Raw genomic sequence first — 16,043 nt, 5'->3', positions numbered from 1 at the left:
GTTGTCTCTTCATCCACTTCATGGCCGGCTTGCGGATCAGCGTCCTCTCTTCTGGGACCGGGTGTTTTGTATGCGTCTGCGGGTGTGGGAGGAGAATTAGATAGCAGGGATGAATCGTGAGTCGCGTGGTCGTCCGGAACGTCTCTAATGCTAGCCACTGCACTCTTGTGGTGGAGGGAAACTTGCGACTGCGGCCTGGTATTTCCTGGTGATCCTCCAAACAAGTATGTGTCGTCGACGCCTCCTGGCGGCGGCGCCTCCACATGTATCGACGGCTCTGGTATAAAACTCGACTCGATATCCATCAATTGGCGCTTCATTTCTGGGTCCATTAATGCGCTTCCTTCGCTGGCTACGTGGCTGCCCCCAGAGTCACTCGGAGCCTGGAGAAGAGAGCTGTCGTCATCGTCGACGGGCAGCGGCGGGAGTTCCGAGTCGGACTGGTCGAATAACCTCACACCCTCTCCTTCCTGGGTGTCGCGAGACATGCTGGGTCCATCGGCAGGGCTATCTGGCTGCGGGTGGTGGAGAGGATCGTTTCGCTGGGGATTGAGGGCGCCGTCGGGGGTGGTAGGTCGGGGAGGTGTTGACTGCATGTGCTTCAAACAGAGCTTTCAGCAGCGTAGACGCGTTACTCTGAGATGAAAGGAGCCCGGGTCTATGAGGAGTCAGAACTAGTGACTGCGTGGCAGAGATGCGAGCGGGCGTTGCGCCGACAACTGGTCGCGTCGACACTGGACAGCAGGGATGCGTGTGTGCGGTGAACAGTGTTGTTTACCTGCCAGTGGAGAAGCTGCGGGCAGCGGGCCGAAAGCAGGGAGGATGGGCGTCACGAGAGCAGCGGAGCATCTACCTGCGAGCCATAGTGGGTTGGGAAGCTTGGGAGCAGAGGGAGTGCATGATATGGAGCTCTTGGTTCTTGTGTCCAGCATCGCGAAAGCGCGACGATCCCCTTCTCCTGCGTCGAGCCGGGCGTTGCCAAGAACAACACCATCAAACGCCTATCGCATCTCTATCTAAAATAGCCCCGGCACACCGGGGGCTGTCAACTGTCGCGCTTAGTCGGAAAGAGCCCACTTTGTCTGATCTATTGCTTGCGCCCTCAACATGATGATATAATGGTTAACATTTCACTTTTGATTGTCTAGCTACGTAGCATGTATGGCCTGGTCCGTGCTAGTTCTATCCTACTTCTCATCTTCACATGGCACTAGTTCCTTGATCTTGCCTCGCAGTCCGTCTGCGCTTTGCCCTGGAGAGTCTCACACCTTGAGGCCATCCTCGAGCAGAGACCAGACCACCGCCGGCGCTTCAGTGAAGATCAGCTGTCGACTGTCCAGTGATGACATATTGTGCCCGCCAACGATTCCCACTGTGCTGAGGACCACGACCTGGCTAGATATCCGTGTTGCATATTGCATCGGAGGCTCTTGTGCTTCGTGCCTCTGCCGCCGCCATGAACGCCATACCACCATACCTGGTGACAGCTAGTTCACTTAACAAGCTGTCGTCTTCCTTGAAGACTAGGCTGTGCTCGAGTTGGTGTATCTTTAATACCAGAGCCACTTTCTTCATGCGCCCACCCTGGCTTCTTCTCTTTTTCTTTTCCGAGCCTTCTTCTCCGCTTTCCGTTTCTCGTGTTCTGGGTCCTTGGACTTCTTAGCCTTCTTCGGTCTCTCATGTCGGTCTCCATTCGTATCTTCGTGTTTTCGTTTCTCGGGCCGATGGAGGCCATTGGCACTGTTCGGTTTCCTCGCCTCAGCCTCACTGTCTGATGAGCCGATTATCCCTGGTTCCACATCACCAAACCCAGACGGAAGAAATCGCATTCGAAGCCCCTTTGGCTGTGCCCTTGGAGCTATAGTAGAGGGAGTCTTGGAGCCCTTTCTTTGATTCACTTGCGCCGAGCTGAGTTTTGGCAACTGAACGATTTGCTGGAGATTGAGGGAGCGTGCTATTGGTGCAGGGACTGGGCTAGTTAGAGACCTAATTCGTGTCTTGAGAGGCAAAATTTACACCGACCTGCTTTATAACCTTCATGGCCTGGCAACATGACTCTAGTGTTGCCTTCCTCTCCCTTCCTTTGGGTCTTAAACCCGTATTCAGTACCCTTGTGGGTTATGACCGCGTCGCCATTTGCGATTTTGCTGTACGAAACCTCCTTCAGGGAGTCAATCGAAACTCCTGCGGGGACTGTAACGTGCCATATTTGCTTCTCGGACACGCTGCCTTGATTGAAGAGTTTCATCACATTCGACGACGGTGCTAGACGTGCTGACACAGCATTGAAGCTTTTCGGAGGTTCAAAGGGACGAGCGGCCTGAAGCTGGACTGTGTGGCTTCGAGCGGGTGCAGATCGACTATACTGTTCATCAGTGTTGCGACAACAGATGACAGCGGTGCTTCTCATACCCATTTGCTACCTGGGCAATCGGCCTCTCCTCTGCAACGTCACTCTCGTCCACCCCGCTCTCGCTGTCTCCGTCGCTATCGCTTCCACTGTCTTTCGCACCGGCACCGTCGCTTTCCGACCGACTCTTTTCTGTTCCGTTATTGCTATCGCTGTCACTGTCCACTAAAGGAGCTTCCGAGCTCTTGGGCTTTGTTGTACCATTCACCGGCTTTTTTTGGTTCGAAGTCTTCTCGATGTGTCCATTGAGCTTCGACTTCGGCTTCGGCGGCTCAACCCTCGTTGTCGATACGATCGGTTTCTTGATAGTAGGTGTTTCAAGCTTGTTTGTCTCAGCTCCAGTTTCGGCGTCGCTGCTGTCGCTGTCGTCAATGGTCTCCGCACTCAGGTGCGATTTCTTTCCTGGCGGCGGTTGGACCTTCGTATCCTTCTTTGAGCCTTTCCCGCTCTTCGGCGGAAGCGCTTTCTTCTTTGTGGCCTCCTTCATCTCGTAAATGGTGTCATCATGCGGCAGTGGTGTTCCCCACTCAGCTGCAAAAAAGTTTAGAGCAAAAAATTGAATAGCACATGCACAATCCCTGCCTCTGCCAAGCCGCTACTCTTCCTGCTTAGTCACCTTCGCGGCGCGTCAACCTGCCTCAAAGCTTCACATCTGGACGAAAAAATATCTGCACCCGCTCAGCTCAATAGCGCACGGAGCGGCACCATGTCGTCTCTGAAGAGGAGAGCTGAAGGGAGTCCTCACCGCGGTGATGATGCTAACAGTAAGTCTCTTCTCCGCCCTTACGCTTTCATTACCTGACAGTACTTATAGCAGAATTGGCAGAAGCCCGACCGGTCAGCGCTTTTGCGGCAGCACGCCAGCGCGCTCTAGAGATTTCGTCTGGTTACGTGGGTGTCGCATTCAAAGCTGTGGAATTAGAGCTTAGCAGCGAGCAACCGTTCCCTAGTAGCTCGAACTCTAATCCGGCTGAGGATGCTAACCCTAAACACGATTTGGATGAAGAAAACGACAGCCCTGAAGAGATTTCTCGAGTCGATTCACCCCTAACGACATGGAAAGGAAACCAAACCGACATACTAACTGACGCCCACAAGGAGCTGATTGTCCAACTTCGGCACCGCGAGACTATTGTAAACATCGGAGTCTACGATATTGTCGTCGAATCAGGGGCTGTCATTCTAAATGGTGCCGTTTTAAAGGCAAAGAACTCGCCGCAGCGCGTCTTCGCTCTATGTACGCACTCTTTGCCAGTTGTTGAAGCAATTGGAGCATCTGTTGTTTGCTTCAAAACGTGCCCTAGTATGGAGCTATTGGAACAACTCTCCGATTTATTCTCGAAAATCGGGGCCATTAAAAAGGAAGGAGAATATCATCGCTCCTTTGTAATGGCCTATCGGAATATAGGTGATGAGTTGAAGCGCTCGCTGATTCCAGTGGCTGCTCTGTCGCCAAGTCTCATATTGAAGTTATGCATTACTAAATACCCAAGAATAATGATTGCGGGTACAAAACTCAGCGGGAAAAACACGTACGCGAATTGTTCGATCAACCATATGTTGACTTCACTGGGGGACGATCCTGTGGTCTCTGTCTTCTATTTGGACCTGGACACTACCAAGCCAGAATATACACCGCAAGGCCAGGTTGCTTTGGTCCAGGTAAGGAAGCTCAATTTCGGTCCTCCATATACCCATCCAGCCCCAATGCCCGATGACGGAAAGGACAATCACATTATTTGGTCACACTGCATGCCATTGAATGCTGTTACAGAGTACCCTGAGTACTTCTTCCTTTGCGTGAGCAATCTTATAGACCGCTATGAGGCGCTTCGCTCCTATCATTCTAAGGCTATACTTGTAATCAACACTCCAGCCTGGGCACTCGGTAACGACCTCGACCCGTTCCTTCGCACCATCAGTCACATACGCCCCACGAGCATTTCTTACTTCTTTTCTGGAAAACGCGACGGACGGCCCGATGAGCAGTTTCTCGGCCCAGTACGAGCCGCCTGCGAGAAGGATGGCATAGACTTTAGCCCCATCGAGGCTCATCCAAATGCGATACCACTTCGAACAGACTCCAGGCTGGCAAATATGCACATGTTGTCGTACTTCCACTGCGAAGACCTTGACGAGGTTAACGGACAGCGGATATATAACGCCACCACGCTATCCCAGACGAACCCCTGGGAAGTCCGCTATGGGGCTGACCCATTAGAGTCTCTCGACTTTATCGGGGTCCTAATGCTAAGCGAATGGACCGACGCCAGCTGCATTGCCACCATCCTCAATGGCTCACTTATTACCATTGTTGAGACTTCCGATCCTGCCATCCAAGCCCAGTACGGCAGGCTCCCTCGCACCCCCGAAGACGTGACTATCCGAGCCCATTACGGCCCAAGCTCTCCCATCCCTGCACGATTAGCTGGCATTCCGTACTTCCCACCAGACCAGAACAACGTGGTGACCCCCCTGGACCCCGGGAAGACTAAAGTGGTCTGCACAGCACTCATCCGGGGCTTTGATGCCCAGAACCAGTCACTCGAAGTCCTCGTTCCATCGACGCATAGTACCCTTCTTGCGGATTTAGACCCGAAAAAGACAGTTCTTGTTTTCGGCTGCTGTGAGCACCCTACGTGGGCATATCTAGAGGATACGCACTTTGACCAGATGACAAGGAAGAATGGCGTTATGGGACTGAATCCTGACAAGGAGGCGGCGTGGCGTGTAGGAAAGAGTGGTATTATCATGGGCCCATGGGTGGCAGACGCGGAGGAGGTGGAGGGGTGGGGAAAGTTGCACATGTTGCGGAAGTTGAGACGGTTCAAGTAGTAGGAGAAGGGGGGTGGTGATGAAGTCCGAATTCTGGAGACTCGTGATGGTATTATGAACATAACTATACCCCGTTGGAGCCACCCATAACGGGGTGATGGATGCAGCTTGTAAGATAATAGAGTCTGTGTGTGAATTGTGCTATGATCTGTGACATTCTGGCAACATTGATATATTATGGAGACACCCCTGGATATCGGAAAAGAATCGTGATACAATATGAAGAATCAAACCCTTCAATTCGGGCTACCTCCAACACTACCACACTTACAACCACTTGCCACTGTCAGAAGTCCTTCACTACCTCATAAGAGTTCCGGGTACGATGTAACAAATCAAATGTCACATATCAAGAAGTACTCATAAATGTAAATAGTTGGGATACATCTTTCCGTTATTGTATTCAGTTATTACATGATGCTACCCGATGAAGATGAAACAACACATCCCAAGAGAGTTTTGATACCTATTATATCACCATATGTTCGAGGCTTTGAACTCCTGCCTACCCAGAGTAAGGAACGTAAGGTTCGCCTAAATGGCAGCATCCGCGACAGATATTATAAGACTCAAACCGCAGCAGCCAACAGCCCCAGAGCGCCCATGATGAAGGCTCCAATGGCACTGTCCTTCTTGACCGCGGCACCAGTGAACTGAGCAGGGCTAGTGGTAGCCAATGTAGCAGTGGAGAACGATGCGTTGCCGGTGAATGTGGTTGGTGCCAAGCTAGGCGCAGAGGTCAAAGGCACAAAGACAGAAGAGGACTCGATCGAAGAGGACTCGATCGAAGAGGACTCGGCCACAGGGACTGAGGTCGAGACGGCGCTTGGAGCTTCGACGGAGGAGAAGACTGTTACGGAGACAGCAGGGAAGGTCAGGGTCTGTCGGACGGCACATTGCTCGGGCGTCTCTCCCTGCGGACTGTTAGTACTTGAGACCGATCTATCGGTGAAATAGTGTACTCACGTCGAAGCAGCAGTATCCATCGATCGGCGCACAGTACTTTCCGGCAGCACAGTAGTATCCAGAGTCTCCGCAGCAAGTCTACCCATTTGGAACGTGTTAGCTTTGAAGGCAAAGGGGCCGTATACTCCCTACCTCTCCAAGTGTGGGGTCATAGCAGTAGTTTCCACTCGAGCCACACTCAGTCGCTCCTCCACCACAGGCCTCCCGGCACGTAGCGCCTCGGCCACACGATACTCTCTTGTCGAACATGCCGCCCTGGGCGAATCTGAAGAAATCTTCGGCAAGGGTGCCGCACGCAAAGATGGTTGGGATCAGGATGGTAGATAGCTTCATGATGAAAGACTTGGGACTGGTTATTTGAACGAAAGTTGTAGTGTTCCGTAGATATTATGACATTAAAGATGAAAAGAATGTGCAAAAGCAATGTGTTGGTAGGAAAGGTACAGCCTTATATGTAGACCATTTCCAGGCCCCTCCCCACCATTTTCAACAGGAACGCCACGGCTGAGCCGCCCCAGACTGTGACACCTGCATGAAAGGCGCATTTAAGAGTTGGCAGAAAGAAGGTTTGGAGAAATATAGAAAGCCAAGTCCGGCTATGGACAGGTAAACGAGAAACCAGGAGTTATACGAGGGTGGCATCCAGTGAAAGCTGGGGATGGTATCGTGCATGGCAAGTTCCGACGAGCTGAAGTAAAAACACATCGTCTCAGCCCCATCGCCAAGTGAAAGGCATCAGTACTAGAGCGGGAAGCAAAGCCATGTTTCTAGAGGGAGCAAATCAGGGCCAACAAGGCTGGGCGAGACCTCCTGGGCAACATGAGCCACTCAACGGTGACACCTGTTCGAATTAGCGCCGCAGTAGCAGACTCCCTCGCTACGAAGTGATTGACGCCTAAATCGAGGCGTCATTCTGGTTGATGGAGAAGCGATGGGGAAATGGAGTTGTCAGAAAGTCACGGCTCGGGGGAACCTTGCTCTCTCAAGGGCTGAGAAACCCACCTTGGCGTTCTCGTTGGTGGAGCTGTGGGCACACGATCCACCTGAGCCTTGCACAGCGATCACATAATGAACCGACCGCGGAGGCTCCGCTTTGTGCTGACAATCTTAATCATATCACTTTTGTACTACCTCTTTGGCCTGCCTTCACTACCAGGCCGTCGCGGCTTTGATACGTGGGACGATGCCGACTACCTACTATCCAAGAACCACTCGGCGCTTGATGCGTGCAAGGCGCTGCCGAAGCATGCCTTCGATAAAATCCAGGTAGTTCTCAAGATTGGTGCAGGAGAGGTCGAATCGAAGCTTCCAATCCACCTTCGCACTGTCACGTCCTGCGTCCCAGACCTTCTCATCTTCTCCGACTTCGAGGAGTCCTCCCATGGCCACCACATCATCGATGCGCTCGAGAACTTCTCCGAGCGATACGAGCACGATAACCCCGACTTCAAGATCTATGACACCATCAAGCAGCAGAAGGCGTCGGGCCAGCGCGTTGGCAGGAGCGGGGATGGCTGGAAGCTGGACAAATACAAGTTCTTCCCTATGATGGAAATGACCTGGAAAATGCCGAGGCAGAAGGACTGGTATATGTTCATTGAGCTGGATACATACGTGGTCTGGGACAATCTGCTGCGCTTCCTCTCGCATCTGGATCCCGAGCAACCCTTGTACATGGGATCCCCGGTTTGGCCTCCGAAGAAGCCTGTCTTCGGTCATGGTGGCAGTGGGTTGATCCTCTCCAAGAAGGCGCTAGGAGAATTGGCATATTATGGAAGGTACTTCAGAGACGAATACTCTGTGGGCAACCATCAATTTGGACAGGACATGAAGGAGGAATGCTGCGGCGATGAAGTTCTAGCCAGAGTATTCAAGAATATCGGCATCACCTTGAAGGGTTACTGGCCACTGATAAACGGAGAGAAGGTCTCTACTCTTCGTTTTGGGCCGGAGCAATGGTGCGAACCCATCGTCACACTTCACCACTTGAGCGGTAAGGACGTGGGCGACCTGTGGGATTGGGAGATGAAGAGAAATTCAACTGTAAGTTCTTCCAAACGAGTCTCAATCCTCCTCCTGAGAGAGCAGGTGCTCACACTGCCAGACACCACTTCTCTTTGAAGAGCTGTATGGTGCAATAGTAGAGCCCCTGATCACCCCAATAGCCTACAACTGGACGAACATGTCGGAAGACGACGGTGTGAACCCTAAACCACTGTCTGACAAGTCTTTCGATCAATGTAAAGACGCATGCAATCTCGACCGCCACTGTTTCCAATATCTTCACCACAACACAACATGCCAACTTGCTCACCACTTCCGTCTGGGCCACAGCCAATCGCCGGACAGGGACACTCAATGGACCTGGGACTCAGGATGGAACACGGAGAGAATAGACGAATTCAAGAAAGCTTCACTATGTGGTGGCGAAGCTCGATGGTCTCACTCAAATCCTTGAGAGTACCAACTTGCTATACGCGTGTCCTTGGGACTCTGACAATTTGGCGTGCCTTGCGGCTTGTACTATTCTGCTTCGGTACGGCGTCCCGATTCTCTCTACAATTTCGATCTCCTATCCCCTCTATCTAGAGAGCTTAGACCCGACTTGTGGTCTTGGAGTTGTTTCCTCAGGATTTTGCCCGTTGGATTTTTCGGCAACAGGTTCACCTCCCATACACCGCCTCTCAGTTTTTTATAGCCACTCACCCGGTCGTCCACCGTCGCTTGAATCTCCTTCAGAGCCGTCCTTCTATCCTTTTCATGGACTAAATGATCCTTCAGGATTACATACGCTGTCGGTAGCTCCGTGAGCTGGCTCTCGTCAAAGACAGGTCCCACACCTGCTTCCACAACATGGGGATGAGAGTTGAGATACGACTCCAGCTCCGCAGGGCTCACTTGGAAGCCCTTGTACTTGATCAGCTCCTTCGTCCGCCCTACTACCGCAATGACCCCGTCTTTCGAAACCGTACAAACATCTCCTGTATTATACCATCCCTCCTGAGGGAACGCCGATTGATTTGCTTCAGTGTTGAAAGCATATCCCCTCGTAATATTGGGGCCCCTCACCCATAGCTCGCCTGGGCCGCTTTCAGGCGCATCATCTTTGCCGTCGTTGATACGCAACGCTACCTCTATGTTTGGTACTAGAGGCCCTACCACCCCTTCCAGTTGTTTGTCAGTAGATCTTTGGTACGCGACGTAGCCAGCGCCTTCCGTCATTCCGTAGACTTGGTTCAACCTCCATGGCGCTTTATCCAATAACCTGTCAAGCATGTCCCGTTTGAAAGGCGGTCCGCCGATGTTTATCGCTTCCGCTTTTGAGAAATCAAACCTCTCGGCAATGTCCGTATTCGCAAACGAAAGGACGACAGAAGGCACACCCTGAAAGATCGTAGCTTTATTTGAATCTACAAGCTGTCCGAATGTTTCAAGATCGTACGCGGGCATAGCTTGTCGAGCCACAATCAGCAAAGAATTAGACATGACGTTACGTTGAACTCACCATGATGCATCATGCCCATGAACGGCCCGAGAAATAAGGGTATTGTTGTATTTCCGATATGTGCGAATGGAGTAAAGGCGACAACACGGCTGCCACGATGGAACTGCGCCGGGTCGTGAGCACGAAGTTGATATACGTTGGATACGAAATTGAAACTTAGATTCATGTCAGCTTCCGCACCAATGACTACATGGACTAACTTACTGTGTTAGTTTGACGCCTTTTGGTTTGCCTGTAGTTCCAGAGGAGAGATGTATTGTTGCGAGACGGCTAATACCCAGATCAGCTTGGACGCAGTCTGACTATCTCTCAACATCACAGCTCACCTTTTCGTATCGTTGAAGTGCGGTATAGCTAACTTCTCCCGGGGAAGAAAATCATCAGGAAAATGCTTGTACCCATCGACACTCTCAATCACAGTCACAATCTTAGGCGCACCCCAGGCTACTCCTTCGGCCGTCAAATCTCTCCTCGCAACCTCCACTGCCTCGAGCACTTTTGGTAGCACAGGCCCGTATACGACGACAAAATCTGGCCTTGTAACCGAGAACGCATGGCCAATCTCTTCCGCCTTGATAGCATGGTTTATAGGACACGCCACTCCGCCAACCCAGAGCACCGTATGGAAGACCTCGAGATACTCGACGCTGTTTGGCAGAATCACCGCCCACCTGCTCTGATCGTGGGGTTTGAAAGTGGAGTTCAGTCCATTTGCTATTCTCCCTGCACGCTGGCGAAGCTCTCCAATTGTAATGCTTCGGTTTGTGAGGCTATCTTTAGCGATGAGGTGGGAGGGAGGAAGAGGCGGGTCGTTGCTCGTGTGGAGGAGCTCGGTGAGGTTGAGGTCTTGGGGGATATCGACCGTTTGGGGGGCTTTGTAGATACGCATTTTGACTTGGGTGTTCAACGATGACTTGAACAGATCGCGAGGCCCAAAATGCACGATCACGACGCAACAACGAGCTTTCCGACTAGAAAAACCAGCTCCAACGAGAAAACGAGAAGCTTCGTCCACCTCGAAGCCTCGTCCACCCCGAAGCCGTCTCTTCCGCAGCCTACCTACCCCATGGAGAAATACTACACCAACACGCGGTCGTACATAGCTACGTCCGGCCAAGCACCTTACTCGCATTACTTCTCCTCCACCTCTTCACCTCCGCGTTCTGATATCCGCTGTCCAAGCGTGCCCCACAACAGCTACCCCGCATGCACCCAGCTACCCCTGTACGCACCCTGCACGCCACTAATGAATCAGTTCCGAGAGCCGACGTCACCGTGGGAAAAGCATACCCTTGGCACACCGCTGCAGCGCCTCGCCATGGGGAATGATTCAAGCACGCGCCGAGTTATGAATTAGCGATGGAGCGGTGCAGGAAGCGTGCGTCGATGACCCGTGGAGTGGGAAGCGGGACAAAATTAGTCTTCGAAGGTTTGGCGCATTGACTAGTCGTGGATTTCTGTTCTTCTTGTTGATTGTCGCATTTCTTCATATCTTTCCCTTTCAATTGAGGAGTATACAGCCAGATTCTGTTCAGTGTATTCGGCCTTATCTTTTTATCCTCCACAATGACGACCCCACGCACCAAAAACCCCGTCCCCGCGTGGCTCGAGAACCCATACCCCCGCGTCGAGCACTCGCTCATCTCCTTCCCCGCGAAACATATCCTCCAGGTCACCATAAATCGCGAGCAGTACATGAACTGCCTCCCCGTCGAAGCAACTATCGAGCTGGGTGCGCTGTGGAAATGGTATGATGCGGAGCCGGAGCTAAGATGTGCGGTGTTCACGGGCGTAAGTGTTGCATACGAACCACGTTAAATGGTATGAAATAGATGCTAATCTTGCGTGGCAATAGGCTGGCAAAAAGGCCTTCTGCGCAGGCATGGACCTCAAGCAACGCCTCGACCTCATCAAGACCAACGACGTCGCCCATGACTACCCGCATGGTGGATTCGCGGGCATGAGCAATCGGACGGGGAAGAAGCCGATTGTGGTGGCTTGTAATGGACATGCACACGGTAGGCCTCAAATGTCCACAGAATCTTCATAGCAGCCCCGGTGGGTGCTGATTAAAGGAACAGGCGGCGGCTTCGAAGCAATCCTGAACGCAGACGTAATATTCGCGTCGCCAAACGCCACGTTCGCTCTACCAGAGGTCCTACGCGGTGTTTCTGCACTCGCTGGTGCTCTGCCCCGGGCGATGCTGCTCTTCGGAAATCACAGGACTATGGATCTGATCTTGACTGGGCGGCGGATGTCGGTAGAGGAAGCTGTGAGCTGGGGGTTGGTAAAGGAAATTGTGCCGCAGGAGCAGCTGCTAGAAAGGGCCATTGCGTATGCGGTTGAGATTGCGGAGAAGAGCCCCGACAGCGTTATCATCTCGAGGCTGGCGGCACGAGAAGCGTGGGAAACGGGTGTCAGTCGCGCGACGATGCGAGGGCAGGAGATCTACAGCGAGGCTATGTTGAGAAGTAGGAATGCTGCGGAGGGGTTGGCGGCGTATAGAGAGAAGAGGGATCCAAAGTGGTTGCCTTCGTATTTGTAGATGTTCTATATCCTAGATTATTTGATAGACTTTTCAAGATGATGTGCTCAGGTAGTTTGAATGTGAAAACAAGATATGATTTAGAGATTTGACGCTATAGATTGCTCTTCAGAGGACTTGGTTGGTTGATGGTAGCAAAACCATTAGATCTGGGATCGTCGTTAGCATTTTTGAAAACGCCGTGTTCTATGATCTCAACTTACAGGGCAATACGTCCGTCTGATTGGACTATTGTTTGGAAAACGAACTCATCCACACCATCTTTTGTCCCTACCTTCCAAATACGCGTCTCCAAAGCGTCACCTAGACACTATTAGCATATATAGTAGAAGTTACGGTGGAACATACCAGGATACACGATGTTCGCGAACCTGGCCTTAAAGCTGCGAAATCGGGCGGGATCACTACCACTAACCTCCCTCAGGATCCCGTGGGCGGCAATATTCCAAGTACCCAAGCCCTGCATGAAAGCCTCCTTGAATCCTCCAGCTTTCGCAAACTCGTCATCTGCATGTATTGGGTTATAGTCCCCACACAGCCGATACAGGAGTGTCTGCTCCGGCGACGTCTTGAAGACATGCACCGCATCTGGCGCACGCTCCGGAGGCGGATAAGACTTCGTAGCAGGCCCGCGAGGGCCCCCGTATCCGCCTTGTCCAATCCCGAAAGCTGTGCTGGTCATTTTCGCGTATAAAGTGTCGGTCTTCGCGTCTCGCAGTAGGTGCTCCGCCTCCAATATCATGTTCCCTCCCTTGTCATACACGCCAACGATTGAGCCATTGATCTCCAAGTCAAGGCCCTTTGACGACGTAGGTATCTGCCTAATGATCTCGATGCCACGCTCGCCGTCCACGGATCGTTTGGGGTCGAATGGGGGGACGCCGGGTACATCCGCTGACACGGTTCGCTGGATGAAGTCGAACACATCTTGGTCGTCCTGTTTGAATGCTAGGTTTATAGGGAACGTGGGAAACGCCGCAAACTTAGGGTGCAGTTCGTAGAGGAAGTGTAGTTCGTCTTTGGTCACTCCAATTGCGTTGGCCTGCTTGACTATTAGTGCCAGTATAGTGAAGGTTCAGGGAGAAGTAACGTACGAAAAGGAGAATATCGCGTCGAAGGTAGGCAGCTTTTATGGGAGCGTATTTGTACCCTATGGCCTTTTTGAAATCAACGTTGTCATAGCGGCCGGAAGCGTTTTTGACGATCTTGTCACTAGAGGAAGTCATTGGGAATCTTCGAGAAGTTTGGGGTAGCAAATGCGGGCAACGACGTGGGCAAAGGGTAGGACAAGCAGGTAGCTATGAACCCATGCCGTCTCAGCGCGGGAAAGACGTCGAGAGAGTCCATGCCGTTTTCGGAGTACCTAGGCAATATCGACAGTCGGGGCATGGGTGGGTGTGGAAGAAGGATGTGGGGTCGGTGTAGCATTTCCGGGCCTTCACTCAGCAGAACTGTTTGTCCCAATTCCACCAACAGACCAACCGAGACCGGACTGGTGATCACCCAATTCAACTTCGTCACTTCTTCTATCTATGCGTTATGGTAATTGTGATGGTGTTAAGTGGTAGTTTTCATTCATCTACCTCCTATGTCTGGGGTTGACCTCAGAGCTGTGCTTGAGGTTGCCTCCTCCTCTGCTCAACCTCTAGAAGAACCTTCGGGATATCTACATGTCGCGCCCTAATGAACTCCCCAAAACTCTTCCCAAAGCCGTCCAAGATGCTGCTGCTAGAGACACCGTCTTGAAGGATTCCGCGAACTACGAAATGAACAGCCATAAGATGCTCAAATTCGCATCGTTCGACCGAGTACTTCTCACTCCAATCATCGCCCAGGAGCTCCTTCAACCTCTTTGAGGTCAAGAAACTTTGAAGCCAAGGCCAAGCCTTGGTATCTCTTACCCAGATGCCAACATTTGCGTTTCCACCCTTGTCACCCGAGCGCCCAAAGACCAGATCGCCGAGAGGACGACGTACTGTTTCCCCGAAGGTGGCCAGGTTCACGGCTTGATGCCTTCCTTCGTAGTCTGGCTGTACGGGAACCTCTTCCGCACAGTCCTCGATCCTCTTTGCGGGTACCTCCAAGACATTGCCAGGCTCGCCTACGAAATGAACGGCCAGCGGAGTACCATCTTGAGGGACAAGAGTTGGAAAGTATTTGATATACATCCGCGGCTCCATCGTCCTCCAGTCCATATGCAGATGCAATCCGCAATATCCCTGTATACCATTGTAAAGGATTGCTCTTTTGAATTCTGTGATAGCTTCCTTCTCCGCTGCCTGAGCAAAAATCCGAAGCTGCACTGTGCATTCCTTTTGGGACTTCGGATCTTGGGGCACTGACCCGTATGTCTCCGTGCTGAAAGTCGTAAACTCAGCCGGGTTGATATATCGGCGCACTTGATCTTTCATCATGCCAAATTTCTCTTCGGTGTCCAGCCCTGCAGCGTATGCTGATAGCTCGGCCTGCCAGCCACCAAAGAGGCTGATTGCTAGTTTCGATGTCGGAGGCGGTGCAGATCCTTTGATTCCAGACAGTCTGACCCTATTCTTACCCACTTGTTCCAATACAGCACCGTCTATGCGTGCTATAACGTCGGCGTTGAGATAGAAGGACCCCTGAATCTCGTAGAGCAGCTGTGCCTTGGTGGTGTCCACGGTCACGGCTCCGTTGCTGTTGTCTGGCATGGTGATAACCACGGATCCATTTGCAGATATCTCGGCGATGGGGTATCCGAAACTGAAGCGGTTGGGGATCTCCTTGAACCCGCAGTAGTTCCCTCCCGTCACATACGCCCCGCATTCGATGAGATGTCCAGCGATCAGACTTCCTGCCATGGCATCGTAGTCCGTGGACTTCCAATTATGCCACCAGTACGCTAGACCCATGACCGGAGAGGCATCACAACACCTCCCGCAGATGACAATGTCAGCCCCAGCTTCGAGGGCCCGCACGACACCTGCTTGTCCAGTATACACATTGGCGGCTAAAACCTCTTCTTTCTTAGTATCCAATTCCACCCCTCGCAAATCCAAGTGTTTTAGTGCTCCAAAGTTGTTCCCTCTGACCAACGCTGTCACATCATCACCACTGACCCACGCAACCCTCATGTCTTCGATGCCCAAGCTCAAGAAGTAGGCATGAACTTTTTCAGCAAGCCCTTTGGGGTTCAATGCTCCACCATCATGCGCAACCTTGATTCTCTTCCTCCGCAGCAGCTTTGCAGCGGCGCCATCTTGCCATGCTAGCTGGTCGAGGAAGTTGGGCTCGTATCCTAGGTCCGGCTGCGTAGTCAACTCAATGGCCTTCCAGGCAATATTGAATTCCGCGAGGTAGTCGGCCGTGATTGCGTCCACGTTGCCGTCGCGTGCGAGGCGGTAGACCTGGTCAATGCCGTCCCCGATTGCGCCGGAGGCATTGCCTATGCGGATGGGCCGTCGTGTCGCTGTGGTGTTTTGGGAGCTCATTTCGGCCACGTGGAGACAGGGCGATAAGAGAGGTGTTTCTGGTATGACTTCGAGATATTTTGCAAGGACGAGGTGTGCATTGCCTGCGGAGTATTGCCTTGAAGGAACACCGTCGCCGTTCTACCCGTTATACCCTCCGCCCGGCCTGAATGAGGGGACCGCAGGAGTCATATTGACGCCGCCAAGCAAGAGCAATGGCATGAATTGATGCAGGTTTGCGTTGCCGGATTCCGGCGCAGGTGGTTTTGAGGCTTCTTCCCCGCAATTGAAAAAGACGCTAATGATTCATTAGTGAACGGGGTTAAGGGGCGACCC

The 16,043-nt window shown here is 52.2% G+C and overlaps 8 protein-coding genes across 8 annotated transcripts; 3 read left to right on the top strand and 5 right to left on the bottom strand.

Annotated features, from left to right (window-relative positions):
* Positions 1-1,571: 1,571 nt before the first annotated feature.
* Positions 1,572-2,897, bottom strand: BDZ99DRAFT_379113 (uncharacterized protein; the record flags this gene model as incomplete). The annotated part of the gene is made up of 3 exons (XM_033715134.1): positions 1,572-1,969; positions 2,023-2,365; positions 2,424-2,897. The coding sequence occupies 3 exons, from the start codon at positions 2,895-2,897 to the stop codon at positions 1,572-1,574; spliced, it is 1,215 nt and encodes a 404-aa protein (XP_033581972.1).
* A 218-nt stretch (positions 2,898-3,115) lies between these two features.
* Positions 3,116-5,400, top strand: BDZ99DRAFT_458956 (uncharacterized protein; the record flags this gene model as incomplete). Its single annotated transcript, XM_033719049.1, has 2 exons — positions 3,116-3,174; positions 3,225-5,400. Coding segments are annotated over 2 exons (2,080 nt in total), but the record flags the coding sequence as incomplete, so codon positions are not given.
* Positions 5,401-5,814: 414 nt separating this feature from the next.
* On the bottom strand, positions 5,815-6,544 carry BDZ99DRAFT_515767 (uncharacterized protein; the record flags this gene model as incomplete). The annotated part of the gene is made up of 3 exons (XM_033725003.1): positions 5,815-6,159; positions 6,212-6,289; positions 6,344-6,544. The coding sequence occupies 3 exons, from the start codon at positions 6,542-6,544 to the stop codon at positions 5,815-5,817; spliced, it is 624 nt and encodes a 207-aa protein (XP_033581970.1).
* A 734-nt stretch (positions 6,545-7,278) lies between these two features.
* Positions 7,279-9,119, top strand: BDZ99DRAFT_458954 (uncharacterized protein; the record flags this gene model as incomplete). Its single annotated transcript, XM_033719048.1, has 3 exons — positions 7,279-8,254; positions 8,316-8,747; positions 8,993-9,119. Coding segments are annotated over 2 exons (1,330 nt in total), but the record flags the coding sequence as incomplete, so codon positions are not given.
* Positions 8,768-10,605, bottom strand: BDZ99DRAFT_378403 (AMP-binding enzyme; the record flags this gene model as incomplete). Its single annotated transcript, XM_033715111.1, has 4 exons — positions 8,768-9,663; positions 9,717-9,871; positions 9,921-9,986; positions 10,043-10,605. The coding sequence occupies 4 exons, from the start codon at positions 10,603-10,605 to the stop codon at positions 8,768-8,770; spliced, it is 1,680 nt and encodes a 559-aa protein (XP_033581968.1).
* Positions 10,606-11,280: 675 nt separating this feature from the next.
* BDZ99DRAFT_566913 (carnitinyl-CoA dehydratase) lies at positions 11,281-12,261 on the top strand (the record flags this gene model as incomplete). Its single annotated transcript, XM_033727634.1, has 3 exons — positions 11,281-11,507; positions 11,572-11,734; positions 11,798-12,261. Coding segments are annotated over 3 exons (854 nt in total), but the record flags the coding sequence as incomplete, so codon positions are not given.
* Positions 12,238-13,677, bottom strand: BDZ99DRAFT_408604 (Thioesterase/thiol ester dehydrase-isomerase). The gene is made up of 4 exons (XM_033716515.1): positions 13,356-13,677; positions 12,610-13,303; positions 12,465-12,564; positions 12,238-12,410 (listed from the first exon to the last, which is right to left on the bottom strand). Exons 1-4 carry the CDS (start codon positions 13,485-13,487, stop codon positions 12,356-12,358), a joined length of 981 nt encoding a protein of 326 aa, XP_033581966.1. The 5' UTR covers positions 13,488-13,677; the 3' UTR covers positions 12,238-12,355.
* Positions 13,678-13,844: 167 nt separating this feature from the next.
* Positions 13,845-15,895, bottom strand: BDZ99DRAFT_458953 (DUF1446-domain-containing protein). The gene has a single exon (XM_033719047.1). It carries the CDS (start codon positions 15,726-15,728, stop codon positions 13,866-13,868), a length of 1,863 nt encoding a protein of 620 aa, XP_033581965.1. The 5' UTR covers positions 15,729-15,895; the 3' UTR covers positions 13,845-13,865.
* Between the last annotated feature and the right edge of the window lie 148 nt (positions 15,896-16,043).

The sequence above is a fragment of the Mytilinidion resinicola genome (genome assembly GCF_010093595.1).
Source record: "Mytilinidion resinicola strain CBS 304.34 unplaced genomic scaffold BDZ99scaffold_3, whole genome shotgun sequence".
NCBI classification, from domain to species: domain Eukaryota; kingdom Fungi; phylum Ascomycota; class Dothideomycetes; order Mytilinidiales; family Mytilinidiaceae; genus Mytilinidion; species Mytilinidion resinicola.
The sequence above is the reverse complement of the archived record's forward strand: the minus strand, read 5'-3'. Positions and strand labels throughout refer to the sequence as shown.